The 13,797-nt window shown below is 46.0% G+C and overlaps 2 protein-coding genes across 2 annotated transcripts; both read right to left on the bottom strand.

The window, feature by feature from the left end:
* Positions 1-5,687: 5,687 nt before the first annotated feature.
* L3040_006388 (uncharacterized protein) lies at positions 5,688-6,968 on the bottom strand (the record flags this gene model as incomplete). Its single annotated transcript, XM_007289174.1, has 1 exon — positions 5,688-6,968. The coding sequence occupies one exon, from the start codon at positions 6,966-6,968 to the stop codon at positions 5,688-5,690; it is 1,281 nt and encodes a 426-aa protein (XP_007289236.1).
* Positions 6,969-8,459: 1,491 nt separating this feature from the next.
* L3040_006387 (uncharacterized protein) lies at positions 8,460-9,286 on the bottom strand (the record flags this gene model as incomplete). Its single annotated transcript, XM_007289173.1, has 2 exons — positions 8,460-9,021; positions 9,087-9,286. 2 exons carry the CDS (start codon positions 9,284-9,286, stop codon positions 8,460-8,462), a joined length of 762 nt encoding a protein of 253 aa, XP_007289235.1.
* Positions 9,287-13,797: the final 4,511 nt, after the last annotated feature.

Raw genomic sequence — 13,797 nt, 5'->3', positions numbered from 1 at the left:
AATAGCTTTCTCTTTGATGCTTAAGGACGAGGCACACTAGTACTATATGACTGATATCTACGGCAAAGACATAAAGTTCTAGATGATGACTGCATTTATAAAGTCTAAGTTTAAAGTCCCGGAGTCTGCCTAAAAGTACTTGTCGGAATAGAGATCATTCACACTTCAATCAGTAATGAGTCTTAAAGAGAACGCCGATAAAAATAAAGCGGAGTGCCTTACGCTGATAGTCAAGAAGCTCTTTCTCATTCAGCGCAATTTGACCCCCGAATATCACTCCGATAAGGCTTTAAGAGACGTGATTTTGAGCGCCGTACAAAGCGTCTTTAAATGTGCGTTTGCTCAGTATAATCCCGCACTTACTACTACCGCCCTTGTTTCCTAGCTACGATCATCGATTGCTACCACTACGACGACCAGACCTTCCACCGCTTACCTTATCGATGCTACCGAGTCAAGAGACCAATACGAAGACGAGGTCTACTACGTGGACCGCCAGTACAAAGGCAGTGGAGGCAATAGAGGCCGTGGCTACAACGGTAGTAGCAATAAAGGCTTTAAAAGCTATACCAGAGGAGGAAATGATCGGACCAGCAGTCGCGGCTAAGGAAATCGAGGCAACTACGGGGGTAGTAACAGAGGAAGAGGAAGCGCAACAACCCGTGCTGACCGCGCTGACAAACGCTGTTTTGTTTGCGGCGAGCTAGATCACTTCTCTACACAATATAGTAGCGAAGAGCGTAAGAAATCTTACGATAACTAAAGACGCTAAGCTCAATACTATACGGAGGACGTGGGACCTGAAGAGTATACTCACTACTTCGTACAAGTTAAAGGAGTACAAGGCTTCGACTAGCAACTCCAGATCACTCTTGATTAACAATCAGCGGCCGCAACCCAATTCTCTACTAAATTAAGAACTATTGACGGCCAACACTTGATAGTAGCGTTGCTTAAGAACGCAACCTATTACACTTTTACCTTTATCGACCCATTCAAGCCACCTTCGAATATCGTTCCCTTAAAGCATTTTTTACTCGACCGATACTCGGCTTATAAATTCTAAAGGTTTATCCTCGATTCTAGAGCAGCCAACCTCTCCACTGCAAAAGAGCAACAAGTTAAGGCTTTGAGCAAGCTCCTCCTTCTTCGAATCAACCGAGGAACGGCCGACAAGAATACTATTAAGTTCGGAGGCAACACTACACGTGTTATAAGCTCCGTAATAGTAGATACACCCCTTAAACTCATCGAATTCTACATTGTCAATATAGAGACCCCTTTCCTCATCTCACTCGAGGATATGGACCGACTCTAGGTCTATTACAACAATCTTGACAATATGCTCGTCCAAGGCAACAAGCGTATTCTAGTAATTCGTAAATAAGGCCACCCATTCTTCATGCTATAACTTAAAAACGCTTTTGCGAACGCGCACCTTACGGAACGAGAACTACGCTAGTTACACCGCAGATTCGGCTACCTATCTATTCCACGCTTGCAAAAGGTTCTTGACTTTAGCGGTTACGATGATGTCGATCTTGACACCTTAAAGAAGATCGAGAGGTTCTGCTATCAATGTCAGATGCATAATGCAGCCCCGGGCCGATACAAGTTCACTTTGAAAGATAACTTAAAGTTCAATTACTCTATTATTGTGGACGTAATGCACTTAAACGGCAGACTAGTACTACACGTCGTCGACTCAGCTACCACCTTTCAAGCTGGGCGCTTCCTAAAAGACATGTCGGCTATTACTACTTAGAACGCGCTTAAAGAATGCTGGATTAACAGCTACTTCGGTCCTCCCGACTTGATTATTCACGACCCAAGAACGAACTTTGCAGCAGCTGAGTTCCGCGGTCTAGCCAAGATGATATCTATCGACATCAGTAAAATGCCTACGGAAGCCTACAATAGCGTAAGAAAGGTAGAAAGATACTACTAACCTCTACGACGGGCTTACGAGATCATCTCGGAGGAGATGCAAGACTTAAAAGTGACTAAAGAACAGATCTTGCAGATAGCAATCAAAGCCGTCAACGATACCGCCGGGCTAGCAGGCTTGGTACTTACTCTCCTTGTATTTGGTGCTTACCCTCGCATGACTCACTTGGATCCACCAGCCCCTTCTACTACTACTAAAGCAGAAGCCATCAAAAAGGCTATGTCGGAAGTGAGAAGATTGCAAGCTGTAAGACAAGTAGCAGACGCCTTGAATATGCGCAACGGACCTTCTACGATTAAGACGCTAGCTCTCCCTTTGCAAAGCCAAGTAAGAGTATGGAAAGAAAAGAAAAGGGACCAGCGCGCGCAATAGACTAGCCCTTATACCCTTATTGCGATAGAAGGCTACACGTGCACGGTCCAAGTCAATAACAAAGCAGTCCAATTCAAAGCTACGGTAGTCAAGCCATATTACCAAGAAAATACTGCCTAGGAAGACGACGAGCGTCCCGAAGAGGAAAGACCACCAGTGGAAGAGGCGCCACGTCGAAGTAGCAGAAACAGACGACCTCCAGAGCGTTATTGCACGAAAGCTAAAGAGCTAGCGCAATTCCTTACCATATCAAGTAATGTTGATACCTTCCTAACCCGGAAGAAGCAAACAGACCGAGAGCTAGCTACGAAGCTACGAGCCGAAAGTATAATCACCACCCTTAGCGAGATTTTCGAAGACTCATAGCAGCGTGAGATCGAAGGCTTGATTGCACAAAGCGTATTTGAATTCATCTTATACGACCTTGTGGAGCACGCAAAAGAGCGTATTTTTAGCTCTCGTCTTGTCAACGAGCTTAAAGGCAAGAAAACAGCAACCCCATTCGAAAAGTCACGACTCGTTATACAAGCTTTCGCCGACGAAAGAAAAGAAGTGATTCTTACTCAATCCCCCGCTATACAACGCTCGAGCCAACGCCTTATTACTACACTAGCGCCAGCACTCTCACTGCTAGGAATTTCCTTCTACCTTCGTGATATTACGCAAGCTTATACTCAAAGCGATCACTTACTAAATAAGCTCATTCTAGCACGCTTACCGAAAGAAATAGTAAAGTTTTACTCCGAAAGAACAATCATAAAGATCCGCAGAGCACTATATAGGATTCTTAAGGCAAGTACCTTTTAGTGGTCAACATACTACACCCATCACAAAGAGAAGCTGTCCACAATCACCTCGACCTACGACCCTTGCCTCTTGATTTGTATTAAGAAAAGCATGTTTAAGCTCGTAAGGATGCAAGTAGACGACACCTATTACCTCGCCGACGATCGATTTGCAGCCAAAGAGAGGTCAGAACTCAAAAAGGCCGGCTTAAAGGCCAAGGATGAGACTAAGCTGACCTATACCACCGACATTAGGTTCAATAGCTGTATTTTAAAGCTACAGAAAGACGATACTATGCTCCTTACACAAAAACAGCAAGGCCAAAAGCTCGCTCTCGTCTCCGATAAACTAAACTACAAGCAAGAGTACCTCGAGCAGCGCGCACGCGGAGTATATATTGCTTCTACTTGCCAACCTAAAGCTTTATTTGCTCTTTTAATAGCAGCCCAGCACAAAGACCCTAGCAAAGACGAGGTGGCAGCCCTTAATAAGTGCCTCTAATAGATGATCAGCAACTAAGGCAAAAGGCTAAAATACGTTCCTATCGACCTTCGCTTGGCCAAGCTTTTTGTATTCGTAGATAGCTCTTTTGCAAACAACAAGGATCTATCCAGCCAACTTGGGTACGTGATTATCTTAAGAAACGAAACACGTACGACCGAAGAGACCTTCAACGTCACAAGCAACGTAGTGCATTACAGCTCTACCAAAAGTAAGAGAGTTACCAAGAGTGTTTTAGCCTCAGAAATCCTCGGAATAGTGGCTAGAATAGACATTGCAATTGCCTTAAATACCACTTTAGATCAGATCACCGAACAGCTCTCGTTACCAAAGATACTAATAGTAGTAGCTACCGACTCCTACTCACTCTACGAGTGTTTAGTAAAGCTCGGCACAACCAAAGAGAAGAGGCTCATGATCGATGTAATAGCCTTACGACAATCTTACGAGCGCAAGGAGATCGCCGAAATACGCTAGATTGACGGGAAAAGCAACCCAGCTGATCATATGACTAAAGCAAATCCGAACAAAGCTTTAAAAAGCTTCATCGACTGCAACACGCTAGAAGTGCGTATTAAGGGATAGGTGGATCGGGAGTAGCAAAGGAAGTCAGAAGTTCGGTAGAACTTCGGGACGCAGGAATTTGTATAAGTATAATTAGAGCGTTCCTTACAACAAGTAAAGAACTGCCAGTGTCGGAGTATACCAGCCATGCAGCGGACAGGAATGGAAGGGACGATGAGGGTAGTGGTGGACTTCGCACGTGAGGGTGGCACGTGCGCCCGCGGTCCCCTTAAGGGACCGCCACTACCAGTATAGCAATACCAGACATGAACAACACAACCAATACCCAAGCTGATAGTACTATCAAACACCTGTGTACCAACAATAACCGTACGAGATATTTTGGCTTCGGTCCTGATAGAAGTTTCCAAAACCATCTGGGACATTCTCGACTGCATTCCCGAGCATGCTTCGACGGGGGCCGGTACAGTCACTTAAAACACTGTGATCCCGAAAGGGACTGGTAGAGCGAGAATGTATAGCCGCCCGACAGTGTCCACAAATGCAAGCACCCCGGATAATACTGGCAACTGAGGAGCGAAGTGGCAAAGAAGGCCCAGGGCTTGAGTCGCGAACGCGACTTCTTCCACGCGGGGGTGATCGAGAATGTCCACTGGGTGATGCCGACTGGATTCTCGAGATGCCTGGTGCGGAGTAAGGACGCGGAGATGAATGGCGAGTAGATCCTGCTCGGGTTTCTACTGAAGCGGATTCAGTCTCGGAGGCGACGGTAGGATGGTGGTATGTTCGCTGAGGAATATGAACAGCAGTGGTGGCAGGGCTAACCGCTTCTTCTCTTTCTCTCTGATCTGCCTGGTCCTGAGTACATGAGCTGCTAATTTGTGCCTCCAGCTCAGCGTCTGGGATATGCATCGGATGATCTAACATGGCTCTCGACTTCCTGGCGCAGTAATGTAATTCTAGCCGCAGATCCAAATGTGGAAGTGAAATAGTAATGATAATGATAAAGGATGGAGAAGACGTGCTGGGTTTGAAGTCAAGCTCGGCTTTTCTACAAATTGAGAGGACAAGACATGATTTGAAGTACGTGGATGAGTGACGCTATGGGATTCATACCAGCGAGGTTAGCCATCCACCCTGAAGGCGTGAATCACTCCTCAATGATGGCTCAGACAATATGAAACTTGCGAAGCATTTTCGTGAGCTACACCGATGATTGGAACAAAAGTCAGATAAAGACTGCAGATTCTGAATGTTACAGACGCTTCCAGCTCGGCAATAAAGAAAAAGATTATGCGAATCGAGGAAGAAAACATGAAGCGAGAGGAGCTGTGGTTGATATTTTGCCTTCCTCACGAGCCATGCTCGTGGAAGCTCACAATCACAATGCCCGCTGTTTGGATTGTACTTCCATTCCTCCACGCGCAGTTCGGCTCTTGTGATACTTCGATACAGTACCAAAACAGTACCAAAGCCTCACGTAGTCACCGCCTGCTGATTGTCGCTCAGATTTCCGAATCTCGATTTCCTTGCCCAACGCCACATCATCGAGCGTTTAAACAGAGGCCTCTCCCTTTTCCTTCTCCCTCATCTCCCTGAGTAACTTCTGATCCTCCTCACTAACCGGTACGCCCTCGACCTTCTTCACTTTGTTCCCTTCTTGAAAGATGACCCAACCGCCTGCACCAGAAACAATACAGGCCAGGCTCATAAACAAGCCTACGGCCCAACCCGGGCGGTTATACTTACTCATCCCCCACATCAGGCCATTCAGCACTATCTGAAAGAGCGTATTCCACACAAAAGCCCAGATCACGAGATCCAGTAGCCAGTATTTGGCCGTCGGCGGCGCGCGCTCGCCCGTAAGCGGTGGGTCCGGGGAGAGGGCAACAGGGAGACATAGCGCAGACTCAGGTATACCGTCGGGAGGAGCATCCGTCTTCGGCTCCCATTCAACCGGCACTTTCTGGCTTCCTTGCAACCTAAACCAGTCCCTGTGGATACCGGCCAACCTCCTCAAGGCTCCCTCATCCCCCCGACACCGCCACATGAGCAAGAACCACAGGTCCCTAAACCGCCATGGGATCAGGCCTATGCTCGTAACGCAGAACAGAGCATTCAGAATCTGCGAGTTGATCTCGGTCCAGGTCTTGGCGCCGCTGTCCCACGAGTCCCAGCTCGGGTGCGCCATGGCCGGGGTCGCGTGGATGATGATGAGGAAGAGCATGGCGCCCCAAGCGACGATGTTGAGGGCGTAGATCGTGAGCAGGAATCCCATGGGGGTGATGACAAAGCGCCCGAAGCCGATGAGGGCGATGCGGGCTGCTTGCCGCTTGGTGTGTTTGGGCGGGAATTGGTAGCCATTTGCGTAGGGGATGGAGGGGTCGTGAGGTACAGTGATGGTTTTTCCTTCGGACGTTGGAGTCGAGATGCTTTCGACGCCAACACCCTCGGACTCTTTCTTCTCTGGGACTTTCTTCTCCGGGAGGACCACGGGGGGTTCTGCGGTGATGGGTGGGAGGTCCCGGAAGGTTTTGTGACGGTGGAAGCGGAGGACGTGGTGGTCTGAGTCGCGGTGGGCATTGCTGTTTCTTCTTTGTCCGGGGCCGGACCAGCCGTCGGATTCGAAGTTCCCTTTCTGGATATCCTGAAGGGTTGGGATATTTGATGCCACTGATCCAACGGCGTGGAACATTCCCACCGGGGGTCTGGACCGCGTGAAGTTAGTCAACATCTTGCTAGCTTTTGAGGCCTCTGAATTCGATTTATTGGAAGTCGTGGGTGATAGAGACGAGTCAACGCCAACGGCATCTTCGGGGGCAGTCGATTGAGCCATTTTCACACTTGCGACTGGGTGATGAGTGAGCGGAATGCAGACTGAGGTTTTCGGGTGGTCTCCAAGCCCAATATTGACGGGCGACCAAGCTTTCGCAATATTAACAGAGGATTGCAAACCAGGAGCGAAAGACACGCCCTTATCCCAACTGCAGATGTCGACGCCTTTGGAACGGATTGGACTGGAGAAGTCGAGGTCAAATACGTTGTAGCAAGCTTTTCAGGCAAATCTTGCAGGATTCGAAGCGCACAGGTCTAGTCGAGAGGGTCCGAAAGACTGTCATAAGTATACAGCAAGCTTCTTCCCTGGTTGTAAGATGCCCCGTTCATTTGCCCAAAGGATCGAGTTCTTAAAAATAAAAAAGCTGAAAGTCTTGCCAACAAAAAAAAAGAAAACCGATTTATACTCTATTTCCGAAAGAAGCCTAGCTGCACCATATTGATCCTCCCGTTTAGTCGATTAAGCTTTGTCGGCCCTTTTTTTCAACGAAGCGATATCAAATACCCCGTAAAGTCCAAGTTTGAAGTGTAAATTAAGAGCTCGACTTCTTCCAAGAGAATTCGATAAGGCTTCGAACTTCGAAGCGCTTGCTGGGGCCGGGCATACACTTTCCTCTTCCGGACAAGGATCATCTCGTAAAAATTCTTATCAGTGACACCCTCGGAACGGAAGTGCTTACTTCCGCCAGCACGCTGTAGCTTGAATAGGTACTGTATACTCTCCGTAGGTACGGAATACAGTTCTGGGGCACAGCGCCAGTATGTTTATGAGAGGCAATTTAGAGACAGGATGTAAGGGTGTTAGGAATCTATATATTACGTACAACTACGATTAAGCATTCCCATTCGGAAAGACACTGAGCGGAATAGCCATGGAGCGACTTCAGCCTGCGTGCCCGACCGATAATACTGACGGGGTCTGTGTTTAGCTGCCAATTCTATGACCTTTGACTTGTGTCAATCATCCGCGCATCGTCCAACCCGGCTCCGCCCTTAGCAATGTCATGGTGCCTATTGAAAATCAACAACAGCCACACCACGCGCTCTTGAATGTATACACCTTCAAAGATCCCATAGCCGATATTGGCAAGGTGGATGATGAAACTCCATTTCCATGCCGCCGTCGGCCTGGTGGTGAAGCTGGCTTCCCTAGTCAAAGCCATCTAAATAGGCGCAAATGCTCTCTTAGTGGACCACCTTGAAGGTTAAGAGAGGATGGGTGCCTTGTGTCTCGGGCTTGATCAGCATTATTCAGACACAATAGAAGCATTCGAATGAGCCGCAGAGGGGTCTCGAGCACTGTGGAGTTGACCTGCTGCGGCGTGGACTGCTTGTAACAAAGTAGTACCTCAAAGGGCGTACCACCATGCCGCGCGAGGACCCGGTCAGGTTGAGTCATTGCTGGGCGTGGAAACTGCTGTATGCATCGCAGACTCGGATCGCAGGAGGGGTGCGAGGGATGGGCTGGGTTGGGTTCGTAGCCAGAACACACTCAAACCAACTCCATCTCCCCCTTCTCCACCAAGTCCTTCACATCCGACCATCTGGCAATAACGACTTCACCCCTCTCCACCTCGACCTCCCCATCCCCGTCCCTCCCCTTCCCATGAACAGCAACGGTCCCATCACCCCCAACATCTCTGGATCCCAATCCCCTCACAAACACGCCCTCATCCACATCCGGCCCCCCAATCATATTTATGCCTCCCGCCGTATCATTTAAATTCTGCAGATTCGGGGGGAAGCTGCTGAGGAAACTGCTCAAGTAGTGCCCGTGCAATAACTGCTGATGTCTCGTCGCATACGCCATTTCCGTCTCGCTCAAGCGGTCGGAGTGCTCCGGGGACAGATAGTAGAGGGTGTATTTGTCAATTTTGGCGATGCGGGCGCGTAGGAAGGAGCGGATGAGGAATTTCCAGCGCTCGACTTCGGTTTGGATTATGATGAGGCTGAAGTTGGTCTTGGGGTTCATGTCACCCGTCATTTGCTCGACGAGTTCGATCTGCTGTTTGATGCGGTTGGTTGCGCGGTCGATGAGGCCGTCTCGGGGCCAGCTGGAGATGTTTGTTAGCTGAGCCAGGAAAGACGTCGACGGCGTGGGAGTAGGAATGAGGCGTACGGAAGGAGTTCAGCTGCCCCCCGTTCGTTGATCCAAGCTCGTGTGAGGGCTTGGAGATCTGCCTGTCCGGAGGGTTTGCCACTGCCACTGCCATTGCCGTTGCCATTGCCCCGGCCGAACTCGTCGTCGCCGTCCGCAAAAGGGGCCTCGTAGGTATGATGGTTTGCGTTCAGGTCGTGAAGGATATCGGAGATGTCCATGATGTAGACTGCTGAGGACCTTCGAAAGGGGTGGGTTTCCCAAAGGCCAAAGGGCTTTGTGGAGGGGTTCTACAAGTCGCGCCGACGCGTTTTCCCGGCCAAGCCGTTGGTTGCTTGGTGGGGCTGGCTGGCTGACAAAATGCATTTCCGGGCTGGAAACCTTCTTCCCAGTGACCATCACGGTTGGATATCAGCTTCAACCGTTTACACACCTTTCTATCTTTACTGCTTTTGCTGGGCATGTTTACGCGAATGTTCTGACTTTTCAAAGCGATTGTACCTCTTTGCTCTTGGCCTGATTCTCCATCTCCGTGGCCCCTTTTCATTTGCTCCTGTCCATGATGAAGTATCTCTTTGCATGCTGGCCGTGGCAATGCTGATGATGTTTACCTTTGGCAATTTTCTTGCATCTTATCTCATGTTCGCTATTATCTTGAGATAAACCTTCCTCTGCTTAAATCAAACGCTTTTTCGTCGATATTTAAATACTACTTTGCCGCATCCGCTTTTCTCCTCTCCCATCTTTTATCAGCTCTAAGTCAATACTTACTTCATCTGAGGCGATTGTATTCTAGCCCTTCTCGAACTGCTATGCAATCTCTTCCCGTCGTGGCTTGGATTGCTCGTCAATGTAGCAGTGCAGCGCAGCGCATCGCGCTCCTGTGTACCTGGTTCTGTCGAGAACCGGCCTGGCATGGACCCGGGTTGCATCTTTCCAAAACCTACGCCAATGTGCTGCAGTCCGGCCCGAGGCGCGGTCGAGATTCCTCTTATTCGGACCCAGGAGACTGGCAGTGGACTCCGACCCGAGATCTCGGGCTTAGCCTCTTACTTTTTCTGATACCGATTAACAGTTGGATTGTGCCTAGGTCGATCTTTCTGACCAACCTAAGTACAATATTTCCGCTTCAAGCCATTGCTCTTTGGTAATAATTCGTGATTTGCGTCGCTCGCAAGTCTCCTTTACCAGCGGTAACATCAGAAATACACATATGGCCCGCTACTAGCAATCGCAAAAGCATCTACCTTCCGCAACCACATTTTCTCTCAGAGATTAACAGTCCATTAACGGAAACGATGCGGATCACTAAAACCATAATGGCAGCCCCCAAATGCAATGATATAGACCCAACCCCGAAAAGGATATCCTGGAGGTACTATAGTTTTCCACCGTGAACCTTGTCCGAAATTTGCGACTCTATAACGAATGCTGTTTCTTTCCATTCACACGATATGTGGCTAGGCATCTGAGCCCAGCTTATTCCTCATCTTTGCTTTCTCGACGCTGGCTAAATGATCAGCACCGGCACTTTGCCCGCGGATGCTTACTGGAAGGTTTTCCGGGATGTGTAAACATGGGTCTCTCCACCGACAAGGACTTCGGCGAATTAGCATTCTTCCTCTGCTTCTGGCTCCAAGCTTTATACTCTGTACGGAGTATATCCATTTTGAAAACTACCAGGAGTGGATATCTCAAGGCTTGCATGGTACTAGTTATCCCGGGTACGGAATAGCGATACCGTATCCTCTGGTTTAAATGAGACCTTGGCAAGCCGTGCGTGGTGGAGACGGGCACCGGCGACAAGTGACCGATTGGCAGGAATTGATGACTCAGAAATGCCAAGTATCAAAATCTATAGCATTTGAGCCGCCAAAATGAATAGAATTGCATTGCTATTACATCTTGATATGCTAACATGTCTTTGCCCACCTTTGAAATTCCACCGAAACCGCCAGAACCACCAGATCTACTCTCAGCAAATACCTCTTTTAGCTCTCAAGCTAGTTCTAGTTCTATAAGAAGCGTTAAAAGCGTTTTAAAAAGAAAATGGAGCAACGATAAGCTTGTTCCTAAAGTAGCACGAATGGGAAAGAAATCTATGATAATAGATAAGCTACAAACTCATATCGGACTAAATATACACGTATATTCAGACGGGATCGAGCCTGAAGAAGATGAAAACGCTGGTCCAGCTCCAAAAATAGGGCCAATAATAAAGAAGCTTAATCCGACTCGAGAAGAAAAGCTAGTAGTAATTAAGTTCTTTTTAAAATACAGGTATATATTTCTATTTTAAAAAAAAAAGATAATAATAATTAATTTTTTAAAATATAGATATAAATATTATAATCTTAATAAAGAACAAATAGAATGGAAAAAACCGACGAAAGAGCAACTTAAAATACAATTCCCTTAATACGGAGAATCTACTATGATGAAATAGTGCACTTTAAACGGCGCACAAAAGATTTTAGCTGCTCCGAAAGGCTCTCGAAGAGTTTCTGAATATTGGACGCCGTATTGGCTAGAAATAGAAGAAAAACTTCTTAACGAATTCCTCGAAAAAAGATCGACGAATATTGTTATAAAACAATGGTGGTTTAGAGAGCAAGCTACTAGACTTTTCACTGAAATATACCTTGATTATGCATCAGTATTTCTTTTTTCAAGTGGCTGGTTTCAAGGTTTTTTAAAAAGAAATAACCTTACTTTACGTTGTATTACAAAAATCGTACGTATATTTATTATTTTTTAATATAATCAATTATTAATATTAATAAAAATAGGCTCAAAAATTACCTGTCGATACGGAAAGATACGTATTAAATTTTCTTCGCCGTATTCGTAAGGTTTCGCAACCATCGATTTCTAACGAATACGAGCCTCGATTATTAAATAAATTCAAACCTTCTATGTGTTTAAATTTCGACGAAACTCCGATTCCATTTGAATATTTAGATGGTCGCACTTATAATATAAAAGGTGCATATACCGTAGGAGGTAAATCAGACCGAAGTAGATGGAATAAACGCTAAGCTACTCTTATTTTATATATATTCGCAGACGGTATCGGACGATTAAAACCGAAATTAATTTTCCACGGAAAAGAATCCGAATTAGGAGGAGAGATTGAAAAATCAGAAGGAATACAATATAATCTTGGAGTTATTATCGAATTCAACAAATCAGCATATAATAACGAAAAGTTATTATTAAAATGGATCGAAGAAGAGCTAGTCCTTTAAACAGCAGTTACTAAAGACAATCCTTTATTAGTTGCTTTAGATTGTGCTGCTTTTCATAAAACGACAGAAATCAAAAAGCTTTTTCGAAAAAATAATATCGAAATAGCGATGATACCTCCGGGGATGACGGGAATTTGCTAGCTTCTCGATACTCATATCAACAAAACTTTTAAAAATCACCTTCGAGAGCTTACCGATAAATATATTTGGCAATAGGAAGCAAATAAACCAACCGATACCAAATGGACTGTTAGTGATAAGAGAATTATGCTTACTTACGTGGTCGCGCAAGCTTAGGATCGTATTTGCAATACAAACGACCTCGTTATTAAATCTTTTCGCGATACCGGTATATATTTAGCCGCCGACGGCAGCGAAGATCACCTTTTAAATATTAAAAATCTACCTGATTTAATAATAGGAGATTGGAATATTCGAGATAAAGCGATAGAAGGATACGAATATCGCGTAATCGACGATACTCAAGATAACGATTGGAATATAGATTCCGAATGGGTAGAATGCGACGAATACGAGCGATTGCGGAGAAAAGATCTAATAGATCTAATAAAAGAACGCAATATTCGAGGCTTTTCTACAAAGAAAAACTCCGAATTAATCGATATGCTAAGATCGTTTGATAAAGCTCGTAAAGAGAGCGAAAACGATACTAAAGTTGAGGAAAAAAGGGTAGCACAAGAGCAAAATTTGCTTATAAAAAAGCACGAAGCAATTGCAAAAGAAATCGTATACGTAAACGAAGATGGAACCGAATATGGAAATTGGTCGAAAGTAATGGAAAGTATAGATTTAACTGCAATTGATATTTAATTATATCTATTAAAATAAATTTATATTAAAATAAATTTAAAAAAGGATCGAAAATATTAAAATTCGCTTGATTCTGACCTTTACCAACTTTTCGACGTTGAATACTGTCAGCTGAGTAATCCATTTTTCTCGCTTCTCTACTTGGCTGACTCCACCCCGCACGGCTTGCCAAGGTCTCATTTAAACCAGAGGATACGGTACTATACGGTAGTACTGTGCTGCTTCTCGCGTCGCTGAAGGCTGGGACAGGAACTGTGAGCTTCGTTTCGTCACCTTGCATTGCTTTTTGCCATCGTATCAGGAACCACTAACCTGGCCGTGGCTCGATATAAAATCCGAGAATGTCCCATTCCGAAGCGTGATTTCCAGCGCCATGAGCGGAAGAGCACCACAACGGTGACGTGGATCCTAGCTGATGGTCCTGCCCGGTTGAAAATTTAGCTTACAGTCATCACATAGCTTCTGCCACTTTGCAAAGTACAACAAGTACAAGAGCGAACTGATTTGGTTTGATTTTACTTCATCCATCAGCCCTTTGACATCTATACAGAAACGTGATCATTTTCATAGCTTTTTTTTGTGCAATGCTCTGCTTTTAGGAATCGCCATCTCCACAAAGGTATCGCAGGATGTACCACTAATCACTGTGCTCA

Source organism: Drepanopeziza brunnea, assembly GCF_022702325.1.
Source record: "Drepanopeziza brunnea f. sp. 'multigermtubi' strain 214-2 chromosome Unknown ctg11, whole genome shotgun sequence".
Classification (NCBI taxonomy): Eukaryota; Fungi; Ascomycota; class Leotiomycetes; order Helotiales; family Drepanopezizaceae; genus Drepanopeziza; species Drepanopeziza brunnea.
This window is presented reverse-complemented; position numbering and strand designations above follow the sequence as displayed.